The sequence below is a fragment of the Aedes albopictus genome, chromosome 2 (assembly GCF_035046485.1).
Source record: "Aedes albopictus strain Foshan chromosome 2, AalbF5, whole genome shotgun sequence".
NCBI lineage: Eukaryota > Metazoa > Arthropoda > Insecta > Diptera > Culicidae > Aedes > Aedes albopictus.
In genome coordinates this window covers 474,549,644-474,576,273 of record NC_085137.1, presented here as the reverse complement: position 1 = coordinate 474,576,273, position 26,630 = coordinate 474,549,644, and the positions used below count along the sequence as shown (strand labels likewise).

The window sequence follows — 26,630 nt, the reverse complement described above, 5'->3', positions numbered from 1 at the left end:
TGTTCCACTTTGAAGAATTTGCCTTTAGATGGTATTCGCCATACAATATTTTTGCGATTTACTTTTAGCGATTTTTCGCGCATAGAAGCTAGCGCCACATTGGTCGATGCGGAGAGTAGGAAAACAGCCGATGTAGTTAATTCATTATTGTTGCACATCTCAAAAACTCTCCAATTGTTGCATAAAAAGTACTTGTAAAGTGCATTACCTGGCGAGTTTTTGAGATGTGCAACAATGGGAAGCAATCAGCTGCGTTTTTGCTAGAGTGCCGGTAGAGGCGCTTTTTTGATAAATGCGGTAAACGTGATAACAGTGTAACAGCGAAGGCTACGCTATGCGATCGTAGACGGCGCTCGTGTTCCACGTGTTTATCACATATACAGCGGCGCTGCCTGGCACCCTATGGCAACTGTCCACTCGAAACATCATGCGCAACACGAGTGGAAAATGCCAGTCAGAAAAAATGAAAAAAACAGCTTGAAATTTGTATGGTGGTACAATAAAATCTCTCTTACTGCAATGAATCCGGAAGAAACCCATAGGGATAATGATTTTGTTTCTAATTTGCAACTTTTTGCCCAAGGGTACAAATTGCTGTGATGCGGAACAAGTGCAAGCCAGCGATTTGTCCATACAAGAAAAATGATTTTACTTAAAATGTGGTGGTGCCATCCTTGAGAAAAACAAGCTTTGTTTTTACCCTATTGGCAATTTACCCTATATGAAACTTTCTTTACAAGTTTGTCACATTTTATTTTACATTACATTTTCATTTAAAACTTCATGGGAGTTTCTGATCGGTTTCGGAGATATTACCGGGGGCCTATGGGGGTTCCATAGGGGTTGCAAACGTGTGTTAAGGATGCCTCAGGGAGATTTCAGAGTGATTTCCGGGAGTATGAGGGAATTGTAGCTTCCAAGTGAATATAAAGGAAGTTTTAGATAAGCTCCAAGGCATTTCAAAACGTTTCAGGGAGTTCCAGAAAGGATTCCGAGGGTGCATTCTTGCGGATATGGAGGATTTCAAGCTCTCAGAAACTCTTCCAGATGATTTCAAGGCGTTTCGAGGTGCTTCAAAGCATTTTTCGGGATTTTAGAGAGTTTTTAGAGGGGTTTCAAGTCATTCGAAACGTGTGAGGAGGTTTCAAATGATTCCAGGGTGTATCAGAGGGTTTGAAACTAGAGGTCTCAGGATGCTTTCAAGATGATTTTAGGAGTTTTTCAAGACGAACAACTTAATTTCAATTCGTTTCAGGGATTACAAAAGAATTTTTGTAGCTTTCAAGGGAGTTTCAAAAAATTTAACAGGAGTTTTAAAACCTTATAGACGTTTCGTGGGGTTAAGGGGATTTGAGGAGCATTTCAATGAAGTTTCAAAAATTTTCAGAAGAGTTTCAAGGTGCATGGAATTTCAGTTGTTTTAAGGACTTTTGAGGGAGTTCAGGGGGATTTGATAAAGTTGAAGTTAGTATTAGGAAGTTTTCAGAGGGATTTTCAAAAAGGGTTCAAAGCGATTTAGGAGGGGTGATTTAAAACCATTTTCATTATACAGCGTGAAATCCCTGTCGAGTAACACTTGCAGATTGTACGAAAGTTTTTGTCAGGAACTTGTTACAAGTTTTATTTTTGTGTTACACTCATTGCACAATTATGGGTCACACACAATTATTAGTCACTTTCCACTTGAATAGATAAATATTAATCAATTGCAAGCTTTTGTTAGCCATTATCATTTTTCGTTGATGAAATGATTTGTTTTGTGTCACTATACGTATCGCACACGGGCTTATACATCAAAACATACCTGTTTTCAGTAATTTTTTGTTCGGAGTAAAACCATCTGTCAAAGTAACGCTTCGATTGTGAACATCAGAAAGTGCGTGCGCTGTTTTCGTAAGCTCTGTAAAGGCGAGCTTTAGTGATTTTCGAGTGCGAAATGGTATCGTCACCAGAACAAAGGTATAATTTACGTTCTAAATGTAGAAATTCATGTGACTGCAGCTAATTAAAGCTTATTTCTGGCAAAATTTAAATGACTCATTATTGTGACAAGGAACACCGAAAATCACACAATTATGGGTCACTTTTTGTGCAGCATAATATTGACAGATCTGCGTACATGGGCATTGCATACTTTTAGGCGTTTATCAGTGGTTGTGTTGGAGATTTTGTCGCAATTTTGAAAAATTGATTCCAAATCGTGAAAACACGCTTCGTTAAGAGGTTTGAGATCAGTTTTAGATTCCACTATAGTTGATCTATGTAGAATAAGTGACCATTCTTTGAAAAAATAGACAAAACATTATTGTTGAGCCGATTCCTCTTGAGTGACCCATAATAGGCAACAAATTGACCCATAATTGTTACACAGCCAATTTTGACCCATAATTGTGGTTTTCATTATTCACCAACATTTCAGTAATTTTCACCGCCTAAAGTGAATTTTACAAGCAGATTTTTATATAAAACCATAAAAAGGAGTTTCAATGAAGAGAATATAAAATAAAAATAATGAAAGTGTTATTTTTGTATGAAAAACGATTCATATTATCAAATGATTGTTCCTTGAGTGCCCCATAATTGTGCAATGAGTGTACGTGTTCTATTTTCACCTGTTAATATTTCCTTAAGAGAAATGCACATTTATAGTGCTCTGGAGTAGAAGAGCATTTTGAGATATTATTTGTCTCTAATTGATGGTCTACATTTAGGTCATTTCGGGCTCTGAAATTAACTATAAGACTTCACTAACAGAGATATCAAAGTGTAGACGTCTTATAATTAAATTTGATTCAGATGCCCCCTTAGGATTAGAAATTCCTAGACAAAGCTTAAGCTATGAAAGCAACTAAAACTGCGAACAAAAGGCAACCTGCCAGAGAAAATACGATTACAGGATTGACTGATGGACCAACAACATTAATGAAACCTCGTCATCCTGACATCGGAAATTGTTATCCACTAGGGTAAAAGTGAAAAATGTAATGTCTGTGTTGTATTTGTCCAAGTGTGATGTCCTTTTTTATTACGCATTTGTAATGTTCCACTTGTCATATTTTAATATGCATTTGTAGTGCTTCATTATTTTTCGTACTACGCTGGGGATGCATTGAGTAACAATGTGCATTATTTAAAACAAGGTATAGAAATAGGAAATTTTGTGCCTTAATTAACACTTTAGCGATCGCGCTGTTGTATATTGTACAACATCTTGCTTTTTGTACTCATCATTAGCGGGGTGCTGGCGGTGATGGCCAACCGCGCGAGTTACGGAAGGTTAAGTCGCACTTCGACAACCATAGTTCGTCAGAACAGATATCCCCAGCAGCGCATATGTTATAAAGAAGTGTCGACAGCGCAGGTTTTTGTTTGGACAAGAGTCATTTTCAAGTTATTTCGCCTGTGGGGTAAAATTACAGAAATGTAACTCCTGCATAACAAAAAACTTGCGTTGTCGACACGTCTTTGTGACATGTGTGCTGCTTGGGATTATTCTAGTGGATAAAGAAGAGAGGATTTTGAGGGGGTTCCCAGAAGTTTGAGGGGGGGGGGGGGCTAGTGTAGTTTACATGGGTGTTTAGATGATATCAGATTCAATGGGCATTTCTTGGAAGATTCAAAATTGTTAGATGCATTCCAGGGAAAACACCGCAGAAATGTCCCTGAAACCCTCTGGAACTTCCCTGGACCCCCTTGAAGCCTCCTGGAACGCTTCAGAAAACCCCTTAAAAAGTAATGAATTGCTCGTGAAACTTCCGGAGCGTGCCTAAAATCCCCTGAATACTACATAAACGCCTTCGAAATCTCATGAGACCCAATGAAAACCCCTGGAACGCCACTGAAACATCCTGAAAATGCCTGAGGCTACATGTATGAACCTGAAATCACCAGAAAAAAATCCTTGAAGCCCCCTGAAACCTCCGAGACTGCCTGGAATACCTCTAAGGCGCATCTGGAAGCCGCCTGAAATCTGCAACCCCCTAAAACGCCCCTGAAACACCTTGAGATCTCATAAGACACCTTGTAACACCCTTAAAATATCCCTTCAAACTCCATCTCAAATCCCCCCACCACTCTGTAATGGAAATACTTGGTTTAACAAAGCTTCGAGATCAGATATAAAATCGTTATACAATACAAAGTCGGTACGAGATGAATCAGTAGGGCGCTGAAAATCTCGATAATAAAGAGAAATAATAATGATAAATGTTACTTGGGCCCTGAAATACTACCGTGCACAGGGATCTTGGAGGGGTTTGCACTGCAATGGCGGTGCCAGATAGATGTGATCATGGTGCAAAATAGAATTATATCTTATTTCTCCATATAATTATTCCAATAAAAATACAAATTTCTTTGTGAAAGAATTTTAATCTAAAAGAAGATTCCATTGATTAGGCTGGAATTCCTAGACACAAATTTCCCATCGGAATTCTTGTTGCAATTCACAAAGATCCTGCAAGAATGCCCCCAGAGATACCTCGCGAAATTCCTCCAGAATGCCTCCAGGTATTTTTCCAGGTGTTCTTACAGGGATTTTTCTAGAGATTTCTTCAGAGAACCCTCCAGAAATTCCTCCAGGTATTAAATACTCCAAACAAATCCCCCAGGAATTCTTTCAGGGATTCGTCTGGAAATCGCTCCATAGAATCCTCCATGGATTCCTTCCGGGATTTCTCCAGGAATTCCTTTACAAATTCCTCCAGTAGTTAATCCATGGATTACTCCAGGAAGTCTTGAAAGGATTCCTTTAGAAACGTATTCAGCCAATCTCATAAATTCCTTCAGGGATTCCTCCTGAAATTTATCCAAGGTTACCTTCAGAAATTACTCAAACAATTCCACCAGGGATTTCTGCAGGAGTTCTTTTAAGGATTCCATAAGGAATGTCTCCACGGATTCCTCCAGAAATTCCTCCATGAATTCCTCCACAGATTCTGGATTCCAAGGATTTCTTCAGAAATGTCTCTAGAGATGTCTCCACAAATACCTTTATGGATTTTTCCTGAAATTTCTCCAAGTATCCATCCTCCATGTATTTCACCTTTAAGGCGTTTATAGATTCCTACAGAATTTTTTCCAGAAATTTCTCCAAGAATTCCAGGAATTCCCCCAGAAATTCCTCGAGGAATTCCTACACGGATTCCTTCAATAAATTTTTCAAGCATATCTTTGGGAATGTCTCCAGGGATTCCTCCGGAAATTTCTACACAGATTTTTCTTGATATTCTTGCAGGGATTCCGCAGAAATTTTTCCAGGGATTTCTGTAAGGATTCCTTCAGGGATTCTTACAGAGATTCCAATGAATTCTTACAGAAATCCCTCCATAAATTCATCTGGGATTCCTCCAGGAATTCTTTAACGGATTCCTCCTGTAATCCCTTCAGGGATTCATCTTTGAATTCATTCACAGATACCTTTAGAAATTCCTGGGTTGGCATTTCCTCACTCACTGCGCGCAATGCGCAGTTTCTAAACGCAAAGCGCAAAGAGCAGGTGGCTACGCAATGAGAAATAAAAAGAACGCAGTGAGCAAACTCACACGCAGAGAGCAGTTTGCCATTACATACTGCGTCATTTGTTCTACTCACTGTGGAAACAAATTGATAATGAGTGAGGCGAAACGACGTGGAATCTGAGACAAACAGGCGTAACACTGACGAAATTTGCTTCATATATATGTCAAGATCTTGATTACTTTGAGAGTTGATGTTTTCGGTAAAGTTTGTTAGGCTGGTAAAGGGCCTACAGGTTATGGGTCGTTTGATTCGGAGTTCCGCCACTAGGTGGTGCTAGGGGTCAAACAAATTTTATATGTAATATATCTTAGGACTCTGATCACTTAGAAAGTTGGTGTCTTCGGCAATGTTGTTTGGTAGGTCAAGGACTCAAAGTTCATGGACCACTTGTTTTGAAACTCCGCCACTAGGCGGCGCTAGTTACACATTTGCAAGAACATACAAATGATTGATTTTCTGCATTAAGTGTTCAACAAGCTGTAATTTTGTTTTCTTTTAACATATTCAAGTCAAGTCAAATGTTTTTCAAAGGCCAATGTGTTAGTAGTAAATGTGCAAAATTATTATTATTATTTGTTACCGAATGGCAACATTTGTTTTTTATTTATTTGGTGTGGGAATTCAGGGAAGATATTTGTGGGCGATGATGGAGTATTTGCGCACGAAATATTTCCATCGTTGCGTTGCGGGTGGTGGTTGGAAAACTCCACCTGAAGTGAGCTGCGATGGATTGGCGGAAGGATTCGATCGCAAACGCACACATCGGGTGATCGAAGGTGGTGAAGGGAACCGAGCGTGCAACCGGGATCATTCGATAGCCAACCTCGTTACAATCGACAAGGCCAAGAAAAGTTATAACTACCAAAGTGTTTTCGGGAAGCGCGCGACCATTTGTACAGTTCGGGAGTTGTTCTTCCAAGAGTTTTCCTCTACGCCACCACGGTAGATTGTCTTCCAGAGGAAACAATTTGTGTGAAGTCGCGCGAGTGAACCGATTATCAGGAATCAACCGCCTACGGTTAGTGACCATCGTCGAAAACACGCGGTCACCGATCGCCATTGTGAAACCTCGGGGGAGAATTCCCTCTGCTAACAGCGTCACCGTTCCGAATACGGAACTTCTTCCGGCGGCTGAAGTCCGTGGACCGTACAACCGACGTTACTCCGATTCCGGAGGTGTTCCACCGCTCCTGATCAAGAGCAGCACTCTCTCCACGCCGGCAATCACGGTTTTGAACGGCACGGCACGACACGTGCGTCGCCTAAGGACTTTCCGGAGAGCCAACCTCCTTCACCGACCACCCACCGGTCGCCCATAGGCTGTCCGCCGGTATCTCAACGGCCACCAGTCGACCACTCTCCGGCTGCCCATCGGCTGCCTGTCAGTATCTGTAAGGCTGCCCGCGGCCACCCACCGGCTGCCCATAGGCTGTCCGCCGCTATCTCAACGGCCGCACGCCGGCCACCCACCGGCCGCCCGCCGGCCACCCACCGGTCGCCCATCGGCGGCCCGCCGGTATCTCAACGGACGCCCGCCGGCCACCCATCGGCTGCCCGCCGGCCACCCACCGGCCGCCCGCCGGCCACCCACCGGTCGCCCATAGGCTGCCCGCCGGTATCTCAACGGACGCCCACCGGCCACCCACCGGCCGCCCGTCGGCCAACCACTGGACGTCCGGTAATCGAGCGTCCTGCCACACCGCCATCACCACCTGCCCGGAATTCATCGCCCATCTTCTCAGGATCTGCCAATAAACAATATATCCAGGTAAATTTTCACTATATTTCGTAGGATCCCCACCATCCGAAAACCTCCCCGACGCAGTTACGCCCTGGGACCCGGGACAAAAGAGGCCTTCTGTGCCCACCCCGGAAGCTGCCGTAGGTTGGACCAGCAGCTTGGGGTCTAGGCGAGTTCCCTTCAGGGCCTCAGCATACTCCCGGGGTCAACGAGTTTCATATTATTATTATCTTTATTAAAGAGGTTTTCAACTTCACAGTTGGTTCGCCTCTAAAATGTGCAAAATTTCATTTCATTCGGTTCACTTAATCTTGAGATATAGGAGTTTAATGAAAACTACTCAAATATGACTAATTTTACTAGAATTGCTCTAAAAATCCTCTAATTTTAATCGCTAATTGCACAACTAGTTAGCTCTAAATGGTACAAATTTGGGTTTAATTCGATAACTTTCCATGAAAGTTGTGCAATTCGCGATTAAAATTAGAGAATTTTTGGTGCACTTTATAAAAAGTTACAGCTTGTTGATTTTCGAGATAATTGATAATAGTTGCATGCTTCTATTAATTTGCAACTAGCGCTGCCTTCTGGTAGAATCTCGAACCAATCGGCTAATCAACAGAAAGGCCTTTATCAACCAAAAAACATTGCCGAAGACACCATCTTTCTATGTAATCAAAATCCTAAGATATATATAATATAAATTTTCTTTGCTCTGTAGCGCCGCCTAGTGGAGGAATTTTGAATTAAACGGACCCGTAAGTTCTTAACCACCCAAAAAATTATTCCGAAAACATCAACTCTCGAAGTCATCTCGGTCATGAGATATTTGGTATAAATAATTCGTCAGTACTACGTCTGTTTGTCTCAGACATAACAGAAATCACAGACAACAAGATGTAACACTTGCGAAATTTCCTTATCGTACATCTCAGCACCATGATTAATTAGATAGTAGGTGTGTTTGACAAAGTTGTTAGCATAGTCAAGGTCTAACTGGTGATAAGCCGTTTGATTATAAATGGCACCACTAGGTGGCGCTAGCGATCAAACAAATTTTATATTCCATATATCTCAGGTCTCTGATCACTTAGAAAGATGGTGTCTCGGCAATGTTGTTTGGTTGGGTAAGGCCTTTCAGATGATAAGTAAATTGTTTCGAGATTCTGTCAGTAGACGGCGCTAGTTATAAATAAGTAGAAGCATGCAACTTTTATTAATTATTGCAAAAAATTTTAGCTAGCTGTAACTTTTCATAAAGTGCACCAAAAATTCTCAAATTTCAACTGCTAGTCGCACAACTAGTAAACTATAAATGGTACAAATTTGGTCTTAATTGGATAACCTTACATGAAGTTAGAGCGATTTTGGTAAAATTTGTCATATTTGAGTGTTTTCCATTAAACTGCTATATCTCAAGATTAAGTGAACCGAATGAAATGAAAATTCGCACATTTACGGCTAACATATTGGTCTTTGAAAAACATTTTATTTGATTCGAATATGTCCAAAGAAAACAAAATTACAGCTTGTTGAATACTTTATGAAGAAAATCAATCATTTACATGATCTTGCAAATGTGTAACTTGCGCCGCCTAGTGGTGGAGTTTCGAAACAAGTGGTTTATTAACTTTGAGTCCTTGACCTACCAAACAACATTGCCGAAGACACCAACTTTCTAAGTGATCTGAGTCCTAAGATATATTACATATAAAATTTGTTTGACCCCTAGCACCACCTAGTGGCGGAGTTCCGAATCAAACGACCCATCACCTGTAGGTCCTTGACCAGCCTAACAATTATGCCAAAAACACCAACTTTGTAAGTTATCAGCAATCTGAGATATATAGGAAGAGAATTTCGTCAGTGTTACGTTCGTTTATCTGTGATTTCTGTCATATCAACTGCGAAATGAGCAGTGCATTGAGTATGCGTACATCATATGTCGTCTACACTTTGCGTGAAACAGTTACATTACGCACTGATCCGTGAGAATGAGTATGCGTACGCTGCATTCGTTTGTATTGAATGCGCGCAGCCAGTGGCTCACTGCGTTTTTACACTTTGATGAGAATTCCAGCCCTGCAACATAGGCAACCGCCCAACCTTCTGTATCCGCTAGAGAGGAAGTGTTAGACATACCTTACACTTTGCTCTACTGGAATCAGATGACCAATTGGCATGTGTCAGATGAAGAATCTTTGTCTGATAATCGCTAAATCTTTTTTAAAAAACTTTAGTGTTACATCGCAAACTTTGCGTTTCAGGAATCCCTGGTCAACCAACTGGGATCTCTTCACGAATTTGGTTGCAGCCAAATTTCATGAATACTCACTATCCACTGACACTCCAAGTGATTTGGATGATGCTGTTAATACTCCAACGGCCTTCATCATGGAAACTTTTGGAGAAGCTTGGCTTCTGCTGTACGTGAAGACCACACAGCAAACCCCTGGTGGAACTCTGATCTGGCAAAGCTCAGGAATAAATGTAGAAAGAGTTGGAACAAACGACGTTTAGCTGGATCGGAGACTTTCAGGTCGGTTCGCAAGGCCTATCAGAAAGTCCTTCAATTTGAGTGAAGCCAGTCGGTTGAACAAAATCCTTGCTAAATCTATGGATTTCAGAGTAAACGACCTTTGCTTGCGAAATGGCGATTTCACTTCCTCTGATGAGGAAGTTCTGGAATGTTTATTTAGCACACTCTTCCTTCGGACTTCGGATGAACCTGATATCTTTTCTTGTAGTTATGTTTCTCTGGCTTCGGTATAATATCTTTATAATCGATTGAGTGTGTACTAAATAGTTTCGCTCCTTTCAAATTTCCTGGGGCAGATGGGATATAGGTATTTTGCTTTAGGAGGGATTTGATTATTTAAAACATGTTGTGAAAAAAAATACTTGTTTGCAGTTTTGCTACAGGGTATATTCCCAAATCTTGGCGAGATATTATGTAAAGTTATACCTGATGCATAGCGTTAGTTCCATTAGGGTGGCCATATCATTCCGTGAAGCAGTGTACCTACCAACCATCCGAGCCACACTCACCTGGTATGCGATGTCCTGTGAAACCATGCACTTTTGCTGCTCTATTCGTTGTAGGTAGTCCGGGTCCTTCCAGCCGAACTGCGGCGCCAGCGACACGATGACCGAGGCGAACCACACCAGGAAGATCATCGTGAACACCCGGCGGCTGGTGCGGGAGTGCATGTAATCGATATTGGTCACCGCCCAGTACCTGTTCGTCCGAGGGTTTTATTCCATCCGAAGCGGGAAAGCGTTTGGAAGAAGAGGGAAAAACACAAGTAAACGATAACCGATCAGTTTCATTCAATTTCCAAGCGTTGGTGAAGCTGAAGTAAATTTTCAATTTTTCATCCAGCTCCGGTGTGCCGCACTACTGAGTCAACTGTAAATGATTCCTGTTTGGGGGAGAAATCGTTGGGTTTATTTACCGACAGAAGGGTTGGATGATGTATTGCACGAGCCGACCGGTGTTTGTGGTGAAGAAAAGTGTCCCTAAATTTGGTTTATCATTGCGAAAGGTGGATAATGTTTTCCCACAGAAACCACTCCAATTAGAATCAATGATTCATGCCGGAACGAACCTAATTTAATGGCCATTTAGTATTAATCCCTTCCCACCAGTGTCAAGGCTGGCAGAAGAGTTCTAACCCATTTTAATTAATTGAACGTACGACGAATACCTTCGAGGTAAATTAGCGGTTTAACCTGTACATTGGGCTTTCCAAGGCATACGACACTTTCGTGATTTACGACCAGTTCAAATATTCGTACAAATGAAAATAATAGGAATGGCAATGCAATGATTTTCCAATTTTATCACAGTCAGTTTCTTTTTATTAAAATCGATAAACGACAAAAAGTTCCAACAGTTTTAGTAGAATATTTATATTGGTTTTGCAATGTTCTATTTAGATCGTAAATGAAATCGTAATGAAGTCGAAAATAGATCGTTGAATTTGGGCGATAGTGATTAAAACGACTAGTTATAAACAACATTCTTAGTATGTCATGGATGAACGCACTATGGTCGAAAGGTGGAAGCAATACTTCGACCAACAACTGGCTGGTTTGGATGGTACAGGCACTGCTGAGAAAAAAAAGTGTGAGTGTGCATCCTCCTATCCAATCATCTTCTTCTTCTTATTTATGGCTCTACATCCCCACTGGGACTTGGCCTGCCTCTCTTCAACTTAGTTTTCTTTGAGCACTTCCACAGTAATTAATTGAAGGGAGTTCTTTGCCTGCCATTGCATGAATTTGTATATTGTGAGGCAATTACAATGATACACTGTGCCCAGGGAGTCCAGAAAATTTCCCCGACGGGAACGGGAATCGAACCCGCCATCTCCGGTTTGGCGATCCATAGCCTTAACCACAAGGCTAACTGGAGATCCACTCATCATATTGCCATAATGTTTGTACAGTTTACTCTTCAATCCGCTTGAACTAATTCGGAACTACTAGAACCGCTACAGAGTTCCCTTAGCTTTCAAATTCCCCTTTAAAATATTCGTCACAGGAAATTAATTTCCAACAAAACGAACAAAAAGATCATCTTCAAGATACCCGGCTTATGTTCGGTTTTATCACCGAACGCATTGCCCCGGAACAAGTTAAATGGGTCGCGGCGTCCCAAGGATTTTCACCCCCGGAGAGCAGATCGAACTAAAACCAAAAGAAGAAAAAAAATGCAGACACAAAACCTACTAGCGTCACAGCCAGCACCAGATGACCTCACGTCTCACAAAGAGCACCAGACCAACACACGGACCGCGCACAGCCACCGCCGTCGCCACCACTGCCGCCATCTCCAATTTATGCAAATTCCGTCATGGAAAATCTAATTTAGATGAACTTTATTCGAACCGACTGGGTTCCGCTCCGGCTACTGCCCGGAGGGGGTGTGGGATCAACTCAGCCTGCATTGTGCCCGGGTGGTCCTTTTTATTCCCAGCATCTGCTGGCCTCAGGGCGGATCGGGTAGAGGTGTTAGCCGGTTACTTTGTGAGTACTTTATCCATTGATGACAAATGTGAAACAACCATTTGCCAAAACAACACTCGGTGTGACAGCTGCTCATCACAACCCCTTCTCTATACCCATAACTCTTTCTTGGGTCAACCAAAATTTGAAAAAAAAAATCTTTTTGTAACTGCCGCTCGAATACTTCATGTGCATGAAAACTGTTTTGGTAGTCATACCCAAGTTACAGGCTGGATTCTATTTGGTTTATTCAGTTTTTATGATAGTTTAATCAAAGGATAACATAATCTTTTTGATAGTTGAACACAAATATTCTTGGGCAGTCTGTGGTTTTATAATTATTTTTAATAATACTCTAATAACAGTTCCTTTTCATCCAGGAGGTGATTTTAACATTCATTTTCTCCAAGGGTCATATATGATCCCTCCGGCCCAAAGAGGGTGAAGTTATTGAAAGTGAACGTTTGGTAGTAAGATAGCCGTTCTGTGCACCCCATTATTTGATTACAATCTCTACCACGTGAAGCCCCCAAGTAACACACATGTTATATAAAAGTTACGACAGCGCAAGTTTTGGTTGTATAGGAGTTTATTTTACGTTATTTCAACACAATGTTAGAATTACGTAAAATAAACTTCTATACAACCAAAACTTACGCTGTCGTAACTCTATTATAACATGTGTGTTGCTTGGGGCTTTTTGTTAATTCTTTCAATTATGATTTTACAATGTTCTAACGTTTCTTTTCAGGTATTTTCATCGATGCAATAGGATGCCTTTGGCAATTTATATGAAAAATCCTGAAGTATTCCCTTTGAAAAAATGTTTGAAACTTCCTTTTAAATTCTATCAAAAACAAACACTTATTAAACTATTTCAGCAATATTCTGAAAATAACTTTGGCAATTCGTTTGGAAATAAATGTGGGAATATCTTCCAGCATTCCTTCGGAACTTTCATATTGAGTTCCTTCGACATTCTCTTTGAAAGGTGTTAAAAGCAATCTTAAACAAATTTCCAAAACACTTGTAGAATAATAAATTACTTAAATAAAAAAAAATACCAAAAACTGTTCCGAAAAAAACCCTTATTAATCCACCTAGCGGTGATGGCGCCTTTCTCGTGCCTTCGAAAACCCATTTCAACAAAACAAAGTCATATGTTGATGAATATCGCACTTTCATACGTTTAATAAAAATCCATTTTATGGCATATCGTTTACCCTTAAGAAAAAGTCGCTATATTGACATTTCAGACGTCACTTTGGATTTAAGTCCGCAATCTTGAATATTCTGGTTGTCATTTTTGGACTCCAGTCCAGACTTCTTGACCATACCAGATATACCCATTTTGCATGGTTTTAGAGCCTAAAACTCCATTAAACAGCCGTCATCTTGAATTTTGAGACGCCATCTTGGATTTTAGACCATCATCTTGGATATTCTGCACGCCATTTTAGGACTCCAGTCATCTTCTCCATACTATATATACCCATATTGCATAGTTTTAAAGCCTAAAACTGTATTGAATTGTATTGTATTGTATTTATTTTATGAAACGGTAACATGTTAGTTTTTAACTTTAAGTCATGTCAAGGAAAAACCACAAATGGGAAAAAATACAGATAACACTGGATAACTACAGGCGATTCTGGTAATATTTACAAGTAAAAAACTATTGCTATATAACTTATTTGGTTAGTTGATCGTATACAGTGCAGTTTTTAGAGACGTCAATGTTGATTGTTGCCTCACGGAGAGTGGTAATGCGTTCCAAGCCGATGCGCCATATACCAGCACACTTTTGCGTGGACTAGTGGTGTGCTGTGGCAGGATGAAAGATCTAGCCCGTTCGTTCCGGCCTATTGGTGTATGTTGGGTGATGTAGTCCGGATGGTTACCATGGTAGGCCCATACATGAAGTGACAGATACGTCGACGGTAGAATTCAGGGAGATCACATCCAACTATAGTGTGTCGCACCAATTCAGTCGTTTCACGTCGTCGAAGTCCGTAGACAAATCTTACCGATGATTTGAAGCAGCGATTTAGTTGTTGTTTTTGCAGTGCTGAAAGCCCAGGGTAGAATGCAACGTCACCGTAGGAAAAGAACGGCATCAGAACGGCTTGCATCAGTTTTTTGCGGGTTTCAAAAGGCAGTACCCCTTGGAAGCGCCGAAACGTGCGCAGGGTACAATAAATTTTCTTTGTGATGTCGTTAACCTGGCTGGTCCATTTTAGGTTGCAATCCATGATAAGACTAAGGTTCTTCACCTCCCTGGATAATTCGATGGTTTCACCGCAAAACCAAATATTGTCTTGCGGGGTTACAGTACCGTTTCTGCAGAAAACTATCGCTTTAGTCTTCTTGGGATTGGGAAACAGTCCGTTCGCTATGGACCAACTTTCAATCGCTTGGAGATCATCGTTGATCAGCCGTACAAGTCTGTTGATCTCGTTTATTGGACTTGACACGTAGATCTGCAGGTCATCTGCGTATAGATGATACTCACATTTGACGACGCTTGGCAGGCTGTTGATGTAGAGTGAAAACAGTAGTGCCCTCAGGCACGATCCTTGCGGAGTGCCGTCAGCAAGCATTCGAGGGTCCGAGGAAATGCCACCAAAGTTGAGACGTTGGCTTTGCTGTTCAAGGAATGATGACACAAGCATACACGCTTAATCCGAGAACATGAATTCTCTTTTCAGTTTCTCGCTTAACAGCCCATGTTTGACGCAGTTGAACCCTAAAACAGCCATCTTGAATTTGGAGCCGCCATCTTGGATTTTATGCCACCATCTTGGATATTTTGGGTCGTCATTTTTGAACTTCAGACATCTTCCCCATACTAAATATACCCATATTGCATGGTATTAGGGCCGAAAACTCCATTAAACAGCCATTGATTTTGAAGCCGCCATCTTGGATATTTTAATCGAGATTTTTGAACTCCGGGCATCTTCCTCATACCAAATATATCCATATTGCATGCTTTTAGGGCCTAACACTCCATTAAATAGCCACCATCTTGAATTTTAAGCCTCCGTCTAGGATATTTTGGTATCCATTTCTGGACTCCGGGCATCTTCTGCATTCCAAACATACCCAAATTACATGGTATTAAGGGCCTAAAACTCCATTAACCCTTCGGGACGCGCGCGTTTGTAAAAATTACAACACCACCAAAAAAGCTCGCTCGTCGTATACAACGCGAGCCCGGTGCAGTTTCGGTTGCTTGATGGCGAGCGTCCTGAAAGGTTAAAAAGATGCCATTTGGAATTTTGAATCCGATATCTTGGATTTAAGGCGGCCATCTTTAATATTCTAGGCGCCATTTTTGGACTCCGCAGCTCTTTCCCATATCAAATACACCCATATTGCATGGTTTTAGAGCCTAAAACTCCATTAAATAGCCGCCATCTTGAATTTTGGGCCGCCATATTGGATTTTAGGCCGCCATCTTTGATATTCTGGTCGTTATTTTTGGACTCCGGACATATTCCCCATACAAAATATACCCATATTTCATGATTTTAGGGCACAAAACTTCATAAAACAGCCGCCATCTTGAATTTGGAGCCTCCATCTTGGATTTTAGACCGCCATCTTGGATATTGTGATTGCCATTTTTGGACTGCGGACATCTTCCCCATACCAAATATACCCATATTGCATGGCTTTAGGGCCTAAAACTCTATTAAACAGCCGCCATCATGAATTTGGAGTCACCATTTTGAATATTAGGCTGCCATCTTGAGTTTTGGGCCGACATCGTGGAATTTCTTGTCTCCAGTCTTGATTTCTGCAGAGAATTCGTCAATCAAGCTAAAGGTTACATAAATCGCCGCAGTTTGATGTGTCGCGTGATGGGACTTTGTTCAGTTTTATATACGACCAGCTCTACCGGTGCTGGTCCGGATCACTAAAATGGTCATAGCTCCGGAACGCCTTGACCGATCCGGACCATTTTTATTAGCAAACAATGCGGTAAAATTTCGGTTGGATTCAAGCTTTTATCCGAAAAATCGGCCCATGGGAAGTGCCTTAAAGTGAGTGTATTTTTTTTTGCACACAGACATACATACATACACACACATACACACTCACATCCATACACACAGACATAATCTTAGTTCGTTGAACTGAGTTAATTGGTATTTGTGACTTGACCCTCCGAGCCTTCTATCGAAAATTCGTTTTTTGAGTGAACGAGAAAGGCAAAGAATCCAAAAGAATAATAAGTAGGAAAAGAAGAAACCAAAATAAAAACAAAAGTCGGAGAAAAATGTTTCAAGTTAATTCGAAGAGAATAGGATATTCAATTCCCAATGAAAGTGATATAGTCTTGAAAGATTCCAAAGTAGTTGCTGAAGAAATTTAGAATAGAATAGTGCAGGCATACACAAATGAGTTTCCAAAGAGATTCTCTAAAAAGTATACCGAAGGAATAGCAGGAGGAATTTCCAAAATAGTTTCTTGAGTAATTTCAAAATAAATTGGTGAAGGAATTGTCCAAATTAATAGTCAAGCAAGTAAGAAGAAGGTTTTCAATCGAAGGAAAGCTCAAATAAATTTTCCAAAATTGTCAAAGTTGTCAATTCTCTGAGCAATAACCGAAGAGATTTTCAAAGGAATTTATAATGAAATCCCCAATGAAACTTCCAAATGAATTTACAGTGAAATTACCAAAGAATCTCAAATGAACCGCGAAAGAAATAAAAAAAACGCTTGAGATATTCTTGAAATTTTGAGAAGTGATAAATTTGAGTAGAAATTTGGAGAGTTATATAAAAAATGCTGGTAAGAAGAACTACTGAAGAAGTTTACAAAGGATTTGCCAAAGACAAACTATCAAAAAACTGCAAAAGAAATTAAAAAAAAACACATGACATGTTTCTGAAATTTTGAGTAGTGAGTGATTTACTTAGAAATTTTCGAAGAGAGTTACAACTAAGCTACTAAAAATCTTTTTGAAGGGATTGCCGGAAGATTCCTCATCGAAATTGACAAGAAATTGTCATTTGATGAGTCCTCTGGAAGTTCTTTCGGTCATTCCATTGGAAATTCCCTGAGCAAATGCTTTGGCATTTTTTTAAGGAATTCGTTTCACAATTTGTTGGGAAGTTTCTTCGGCAACACTTTTGGAAATTGCCCTAGATATATATATATATATATATATATATATATATATATATATATATTTTTTTTTTAATGTCATTGAGTATTCTTTCGGCAATTTTTTTGATTGCCACAGGTAGTTTTGCATATTTCTCGGGAATCCCTTTGGCTTTCTTTTCCCAAAACTCCTTAAGCAAGTCTCGTGCAAATTTCTCAGATAATTTCAGGAAAGTTATTGCCAATTTCCAAAAATTTCAAAAATATCACTTTTTCATTCAGTGCCGCAGTAATTCTTAAAAAGAAAATTACAAAGAAATTTCCAAAAAAAACTGCTTGAGCAATTTTCAAAGAAGTTTCGGAAGAAACGTCGAAACAAATTGTGGTAAGAAATCGCTTAAGTATTTAAACTGCAATATGTCAAAATGATTAATTAAAAAATTTCCAAGAGATTTTTATTCCTCTTAATCTTCTACCGAAGGGATTGAAAAAAAAATCCGAAGGAGTTACCAAAAAAATCAAGCTATTTCAAAGAGGATAGCCCAGTCAATTCTCAAAAAAAAAAAACGATTGAAAAGATTCGAAAAGAGTTGCTGAAGAAATCTAAAAAACAAAAACATTAATACTGCGTGCATTCTCAAAGAAATTTCAGAAAAAAAAAATTCATGGCAAAACCATGGATTTTCCAGACAAGTTTTCGCAAATGCCTTCAAAATATCTTCAGCGCGTTCTTCAGAAAATAAGAAAAAATATTCCTTAAATCATTTCTCCAATGATTTCAATAGAAAATCATTTCATTTTCTTCAGCTTTTTGTATATATATTTCTTTAGAAATTCTTTTAGAGATTCCTCCACAATTGATCAAAAGATTCCATTAGAATCTTCCATGGATTCATGTTGGAATTCTTCCACAGATTCTTTCAAGATGTAACTCAGGAAATATTACCACTTTTCTTGGCGGATGCTATCAAAAAATCTTTCACAAATTGCTCTACAAATTAGACAGTCCTTTAGAAAATCATAAATTATGAATTGCTTTAATTTCGCCAAGGATTCCTTTGAATAATATTCCAAAGATAATTTTCGAAAATTTTCCAACGTTCTTTGGGAAATTGATGTACAGATAGAAATTTCTTTAAAAATAACGCCACAAATTGGACCAAGGATTGCTTTAGAAAATCTTCCATTGATGGCGTTCAAAATTGATGCATGAACTCCCTCAGAAATTCCTTCCTTCGAATTTTCTTATAAACTCTTCCAAGGATTACTTAACCTTTCAGGACTTACGCCATCAAGCAGCTGATAGTGCACCGCGCTCGCGCTGTATACGATGAGCGATGTTTTTGGTAGTGTTGTACTTTTGTAACAGCGCGCGTCCTGAAGGGTTAGAGATATCTTCAGCGGTTTCTCCAGAAATTCTTCCAAGGATGTTCACGATATTACTCTAAATATTTCATCACTAATTTTCTCCAAAATTAAGAAAATCTTTGAAAAAATGTCGAGGGATTCTTTTAGAAAAACCTGCGTGGGATTCTGTTAGAAAGTCTTCCAGAAATTCCCTGAAATAATTTCCCAGGAATTTCTCCTGAAATTTTTCCAAAAATTCTCAAAGAAAAGCCTCCATTCAGAAACTATTTTATGAACTTTTCAGAAATGAGGAATGTTTCAAATGTGTTGCAAGAAACTTACGTGTCTTTTCATTTTGACAGTTCTCTAACTTGTGACAAAGAAGGTGCAATGAAGTAACAAGTAACTTCAGTAGCTTTAATGGTGTGTTGAGCAGCAATTCTCACACAGAGCGTTTGGTGTAGTATGCAAGGTGAGTAGTTAATACTCATATTGTCCATGGTTCGAGTCTGGACAAAACTTTTTTTTTTCATTTTTTTTTATCATTCATTCTCATTCAAGTTGCACAAATATTCAGAATTCGCGCTTTTTGGGTTTCAAAGAAGAAGCAATTGTGCTCTATAGTCTATAATACGGACAATGTATAAATTGGACTAAGGTTGCTGTTACTGGCTTTGAAATAAGTCGTGTTGCTTGGAATCCTACTTGGTCCCAGTCTAATGCCTAATACTCTTGAAAATAAATACCCTTCCACATACATGTTTCAAAAGTTCCATCACAGTGGCTCAAATTTTGGGCCCAAATTTTGGGTTATTTTGCATTTCATTGCCTAGCGCGAATCAGTTTATATACAAACTTTATAGAGTGGGTGTTGAAAGACGAGAAAAAATGTAATTAATAGTGAATTTATAAAACATGTTTTATTGCAATCCTGAAGGAATCCATGTAGGTATTTCGACAGAAATTTCTTCAGGAATTCGTGGAGCCTACCATCCTGGAGGAATCATTGATGAATTTTTTGGAATAATTATAGGAAAAAAAATCTGGAAAAATCCTTTGAGGAATCATAGGAGAAGTTTCTAGATGAACCCCAATAGTTGACACTTTGTACATCTGCGCCCTCACATCAATAGCAATGTTGTCCCTGGCTTCTCCACTTGAAAACAGAAGTCTGTGAACGGTGGGGTTTACTATGTGGACATTCAAAATAAGATACCTATGGATAGGGTTGTGCTACATTCTGATTCTAAATGCTGGTATCCTGAATATCTCATTGTACCGAATCTTGTGCACGATCTTTTTCTCAACGTAAAAAAAATATTCTCGACATCTGCATTTAGCCGAGGCGGTAAACGCACGGGTATTCAGCATGACCATGCTGAGGGTGACGGGTTCGATTCCCGGTCGGTCCAGGATCTTTTCGTAAAGGAAATTTCCTTGACTTCCTTGGGCATAGAGTATCTTCGTGCCTGCCACACGATATACACATGCAAAATGGTCATTCGCAGAGGAAGCTCTCAGTTAAAAACTGTGGAAGTGGAAGCTGAGAAGCAGGCTTTGTCCCAGTGAGGACGTTACGCCAAGAAGAGAGAGAGATCTGCATTTTTATGTGTTCTCAGTTTTCGTTGGACCCATTCGTCTCAACGTCGCTAACAAACACACTCGCGATGGACGCTTTGATACTGTGGGAACTTCCACCGCGCCCCTACTTTGCAAATCTCAATAGCAGCCCAATGCACACTACCGTCGTTCGGCGGACGCAACCAATATGAAACTCATGCAGAGTGGCCGTCATGTTTAGCACGGATGACATTCAATTGGTTAAGTATTAGAGCACGGCCTTACAGACACAAATATAGCACGTCATATAAATTGTAAGTCGTGAAACAAAAATGCATGCAGTCAAAGCTTCATGTTTCATCGTGCGTTTCAAGAAGAAAGAGACGATCGCTGCTGTTGGACAGAGAGTAAAAAAATCGAAGATTGAAAGTGAAGATTGACATTCTCATTTTTTCATTCGTGTTTGGTCACATTCATTGTCAGCTGAATACCTCTCTTTTTTCATTCAATTCTCACGAATATTTTTTCGCACGTCGAAGAATGCCCTATTTCTGTTAACAGACGCACAATCCGACTTAATTGATAAATAGAGAACATAATTAATATTCTAATTAACTACTATACACAAGTTTCGAGGTAATTGGAAGTATAATCGGGAGTTACGGTCCAGTTTTATTTCTCAATGAAAATTGTCAGTGACAAAAAAATGAATGAATAGATGGAAAAATTCATTCACCAAAATGAATTTTATTTTGATCCCTCAGTTGAGAATTTTCAAAATTCACGTTGAATTTCACTCATTGAAAATGAAAATTTTAAACTCTGCTGTTGGATGTTTTTCATACTACCTGGAACGAGAATAAGTTTGAGTCACTATAGCGTGCCTCGTCTATCTATTAGTGATCAGAGTTTTTTTTTATTTGTTGTGACGGTCGTAGTGAATGTCGTTCAGCAATAACCGTCTAGAAACTGCGCAGTACTATCCTAAATTATATGTAATACTACATTGCAATGCATTGCTTATTTGATAGACAGTTCTTTTATGATTTATTGCTCACTGATGAATAAATACAAATTACAAATGTTTTTCAGTACAAGTCAGTACATTTTGACAAATCGTTTGTCATTTTGACAGAAAACACATGAGTGGAAAAAGGATACAAATCATGGCTGTTGTGTCTCACTCATACAGAACTGTCAGAAAAAATGTGAAAATGGGTTAAACTTTAAATTGTGTCAATGTGTTATGCTCGAGTATTTTGCCTCTCGCGCTGGAAAACTGTTTTGAGGCCTCTGGCAACGAGTTGTCCCTTTTTCACGGAAAATGAGTAGAAAAATGTTATGGAACTCCGAATCGGCGCACAGCCCTAGTACCGTCCCATTGGATGGCAGCATCAACGGCATCAGGGCAGGACCACGGCCAAATCGGATTAACAAATGCGGACAGTATCGATAACCTTTTTTTCGGGGTTTGTTGTTTTCTCTGGGCGGTGGCAATGTGTGCGCTGTGTGAATGAGAATATAAATGGCTGGAGCATCCCTTCCTGGCTCCTAGCACCCCGCATAAACCATCACCACCGAGAGTCAGTTGTTTGTAAACCAAATGGATTGTTTCTGGTGCGAAGCGAATGAGAACTTTCGACTGAATTGCTTTTGAATAAAACATTTCGCATTTTGTAACGCAGAGAAACAGAAAAAAAAAATCGGTAGGATGAACTCAACAGCTGTGACCCTGCATCGTTTTTCCCTACTAACTGATAATTTCCTCGAAATGATTGCAGTAAGCTCCAATTTGGCTCAGCAGCTGCTCGGTACACCGGATAAGCCCCCCGCCCGAAGCACTCTGTTCTGTGTTACTTACCTATCCGTGGCAATAGCCACCAGATGTAGAATGGAAGCCGTACAGCACAGGACGTCACAGGACGTCCAAATATCACATAATTCGGGACCCAGAATCCAGCCTCGGCTTATCTGCGAAACACAGAAGGAACGAAACGGAACCAAGAAAACCCATTAGTTAAGAAAAGAGGAAACATCTGCGTCACGAAGTGGGGTCTCTGTCTGTGTCTCTTCCCTAGGTAACTAGGCTAATTATTGCACCAAATTTGGCATGCACATTGCACAACCGGTGCACGGTTTCCCGGAGCGGATGCGATTGTAGCGTAAAGAATGCCTGGAAACTCCCGGCAGGTTCGGGAGTTTATGCTGCCGGGTGCGAGGGATTGTGCACCGAACTGTCACCATTGCGTTGCGAATGCGAAATAGACTGGTTCGTTGATATTCATTTGTATTACCAAATTTAAATTGCTAAAATGGACGTAATAAAAACATGAAGCATTTGAAGGCAAAGTAAACGACAAATTGAGAAATAGTTTTGTAAAACGGAATTACCGCTTGTTTCTGAAGATAGTTTAGGATAGTTTTGATATCAAAAATCTTTTTCCTTTTGCATGTTTTAAAAATCGATGGAAAATAAAAATTCTTGAAGCAATAGTTAGAAGACACAATCCACGCGTCTGCGCGAGAATCAAACTTTTGCTTCCAAAATTGGTTATGTTGTTAAATACATGCCAACCAGTATATCAAACGGTCAGATTCGATAAGAAGATTCATTTCATGCTTTGTAAATGAAAATTGAAACCTTTTATTTCAAGTAGTATCAAGAAATAGAGCGTAACGAGACACCATCGCAAAAAAAATTACAAATTTTGACTTAAGGCCAAAAAATTAGCTACTCTCTCGAAATATTCTTTAAAGTTTTAAGTACTATTCGATTAATATAAGTAAATATCTTCATTTTTAAGCAAATAGATTCAAAATTGACAGCTAGAGCCCTGAAATATCGCTCAACGAAATTCAAAACCCACGGTGTAGAAGTGCGTGGAATGTGTCAGAAATATTTGACCATCCTAGGCAACTTGGTAAATTTTGAGGCTGGAAATAAGCTTTGCACAGATAAAGGGAAAGGTTTTTGGACATAGATCTGCGATAAATATGACTATCAGTATATTTATTCCAAAAGTCCTCAAAATATCCTCAAACATCTTCAATGTTGTGCCCATACTTTTTGAGAGTTTTTCCTAGTCCAATAATTTCTTCTACGATTCCTCGAGAAGTACTTTTCTAAGGAATCGCTTCTGGTATGTATATTGCAGTTCTTTCAGTGATTTTTCCAGGAATTTCTTTTGTAATTCCCCCAGATATCTCTTCAGGAAATCCTCCAGAAGATTCTTCCAGGGTTTCTCCTGGATTTTCGTCTAGTATTTCTGTGAGAGTTCTTTCTGTTATTGCTTCGGAATTTTGGAAGTCATACAGACGATCTATTTGAAACTTTTCAAGGAATTTCAATTAGTCTTTCTTATGGAATTCTTCCCTATATTTTTTGTATTATTTTTAGGAATTTCTTCAGATATACCTCCAGATATTTCTACTGCGTCTTCTAACAAAGGACACCCTCCGAATCATCAAAGTGTTATTTCGAGATCCCACCGACAGATACTTGTGCAATTGGAGAAGCGCCTGGAGTTCTTCCAGTAGTGTTTTTGGAAAAAACTACTGTACTTGGTTCTGATTATTTTTTTTTGTGAAATTCATTCTGAGATTTTTAGGAATGTTTTTTTTCAGGGTTTTCTCAAACTGTTTCATTCTTGTATTTCTCTATGAATTGTCTTTTCCAAATCTCAATACTTCCGCAAATCATCTACACATTTTGTATGAAAAATCTCCAGAAAGTACTGGAAAAAAACTTAAGAAGATAAAAGATAAACGGGCTTTTTATTGGATGTTTTTTTCTGGAATTTCTGGGATAACTAAACTTTTAAACTGGTATTCATCTCATAGATCCTTGAGGTGTTCTGCCTGTAGGTTTTTCCAAGGTTCAAAAAATTCTTCCTAAGAAATATCAGGAGGCACTACCGAAGGAATTTCAGAAGAATCTTAAGGAGAAATCTCCGAAGGAACAGGTTGAAAAATCGATGAAGGAATTCATTGTAGAATCTGACGAGGAGCGTTTTGAAGATTTCAAAAAAAAAATGAATTCCTAAGCCCCAGAATTATTGGAGAAATTTCTCAAAAATTTCCAGAAGATAGAGCACAGACAAGTTTTTTTTCAATCTGAGAAGAAACTTTTTGATGAATTCCAGGACAAAATTCACGAGGAATACCAGAAGTTATTCCCAAAAACAAAAATCTCTGATCTAGAACTACTGTAGGAGCTCCAGATCGATCCTCAGATGCAGTAACTGATGATCTTTCCAAGATTTTCCAAGGAATTCCTTCAGGAATATTTTCAAAAATTTCTTCTGCGATTCTCCAGAAGGACCTTTTTAGATCACTTTTTTTCAGTGGTTACTCCTCATCGTTCTTCTGGTATTCCTAAAGGAATTCCTTCTGTTCATTCTTTTAGAAACCTCTTGTGTTATATCCGAGATCAAGAATATGCGGAAAAAGATAGTTTCGACTACATTTTGTGATTTTTTTTCAGAGTGAATTCCAGTAGGAATAATAAGTGAAACATTTGGATTAATCCCATATATATTCTTTGTTATGGTAATTTGATTCATGACATAAGGTTTTTTCAAATCATGAAAAATGTATGGTTTTGAAATTGAGAAACATTAGGAAAACCAAGACAGTACAGTATGGATATTTTGAAGAAAACCGAGCAGGATCTCCATCATGATAAACCCGTGAAGAAATTCCTTGAAGAATTACATAGAAAACTCTTTGAGGAACATGAGAAGAATTTTCTGTACGAAACACAAAAGAAATATCTCGAGAATTTCCAGAAGGAATTACCAGAAGTTTTTAGGAACGGTTCCAGGAGAAATAAGTTTATGTAGTTTAAAAGGTCGCAGGACAGGATCCAATCAAAATCAGCGAAAGTGGCTGATGAAATACAAAAAGCAAAAATAGTTGTTTTTAGGAAATTAATGAAATTTGGCATGTTGCGACTTGCTAGACATTATTTAAAACTTTTCCGGAGAAATCAGGTGACCGGTCGATTCGGGAACTTGGTCAATGCGACCAAAAATGTTCGAAATAAACTTCGAAAACTTTGTCTCATTAGTTCACGAAGTTTAACATGTCACAAGGCAAGTTGAGAAACGGATAAAAAAACTGGCCACTTCCTCGGGGGATTCAGGTGGCCAGAAGGTTCTGGCCAATGACCAATGTGGCCAAACATGTCCGAAATAGCCAAAACTAAAAGAATCAATTTTCAGAGGTGTTTCAGGGAGGTCTTAGAGGGCTTCTGGAGATTTCTACGGATGTTTCTAGAGGTTTCAGGAATATTAAGACAGTTTTTATATCACAGAAGTTTACATGACATATCATGTAAATGTCATGAAATGTAATATAAACTTCCATTATACGTCATGTAATTCAGCATGACTCAACATTTTTACATGACATATAACACAAATTTACGTGATATATCATGTTAACCATTACAGCATGAAGTTTACATGACTAAAATTAAGTTTACATGACGTGTAAACCTCATTATTTCATCTACGCAGGACTTTTCAAAGAGGTTCTCTGATATGCTCGGAGAGTCTAAGAAGGATTTAGTAGAGAATACTTGTGGGCGTTTATGGCAAAATTTTATGGTATTTCGGAAGGGCTTGTCAGGTAGTTTCAGGTGGTCTCAGAGAAAATCAGGGGGATTCAGGGATATGTTAGGGGAGTTTCAAGAGTATTCAGGGATTTGAGGAATAGAGGTGTTTCTGCTGGTCATTATGAGATTGGAGTTTATTCAGGGCGTGCCAGTGGGTCTCTGGTGCCTTTCAGGAGGTTTTGAAGCCTTTTATAGACATTCCAAGGGCTTTCAAGGGCAATTGATAATGATGATTTCAAGGGCGTTTCAGTGGGATTACGGAAGTGTCAGGGGTGTTTCAAGGCATTTCATGTCAGTGTCATTTCAAGGGGCGTGTCAAGAACACCCTTAAATCGAAGCAGTTTCAGGAGAACTAACAATTGATATCCAGGATTTCAAGAGCATTCAATGGGATTATGAAGGTTTCAGGGACGTTTCAGGGGCGTTTCAATAGTTTTTGTGGAGGGGTCACAAAACTTCTTCTGGAACTTACTGAAATGCCTCCGAAATTCCCCTGGGCTGCTCATAAACCACGTTTGACCCAACCCCCTTACCCTTTTAGATTTTTGTCCAGAAAAAAAAATGGAAATTTGTATGACACGTAGAATTTTGCCAGACTCCTTGCTGCCCCAGAAAGTTTACGTAATTTATGAACGGCCCCTTAGAACCCTCACGGACCCCATGTGACTCCTGAGACCTTCCAGAACCCCCGAAAATGTCTACGTAACGCCTCTGAAACCA

General features: G+C 39.4%; 1 protein-coding gene across 1 annotated transcript in view; it reads right to left on the bottom strand.

The window, feature by feature from the left end:
• LOC109622842 (5-hydroxytryptamine receptor-like) overlaps window positions 1–26,630 on the bottom strand; it is a 668,994-nt gene that overhangs the window by 129,781 nt on the left and 512,583 nt on the right. The window contains exons 7-8 of the mRNA XM_029870762.2: window positions 22,155–22,264; window positions 10,310–10,499 (exon numbers count right to left, since the gene is read on the bottom strand). Of these exons, the coding sequence (XP_029726622.1) occupies window positions 10,310–10,499; window positions 22,155–22,264 (300 nt within the window). The remainder of the gene's footprint in view (window positions 1–10,309; window positions 10,500–22,154; window positions 22,265–26,630) is intronic.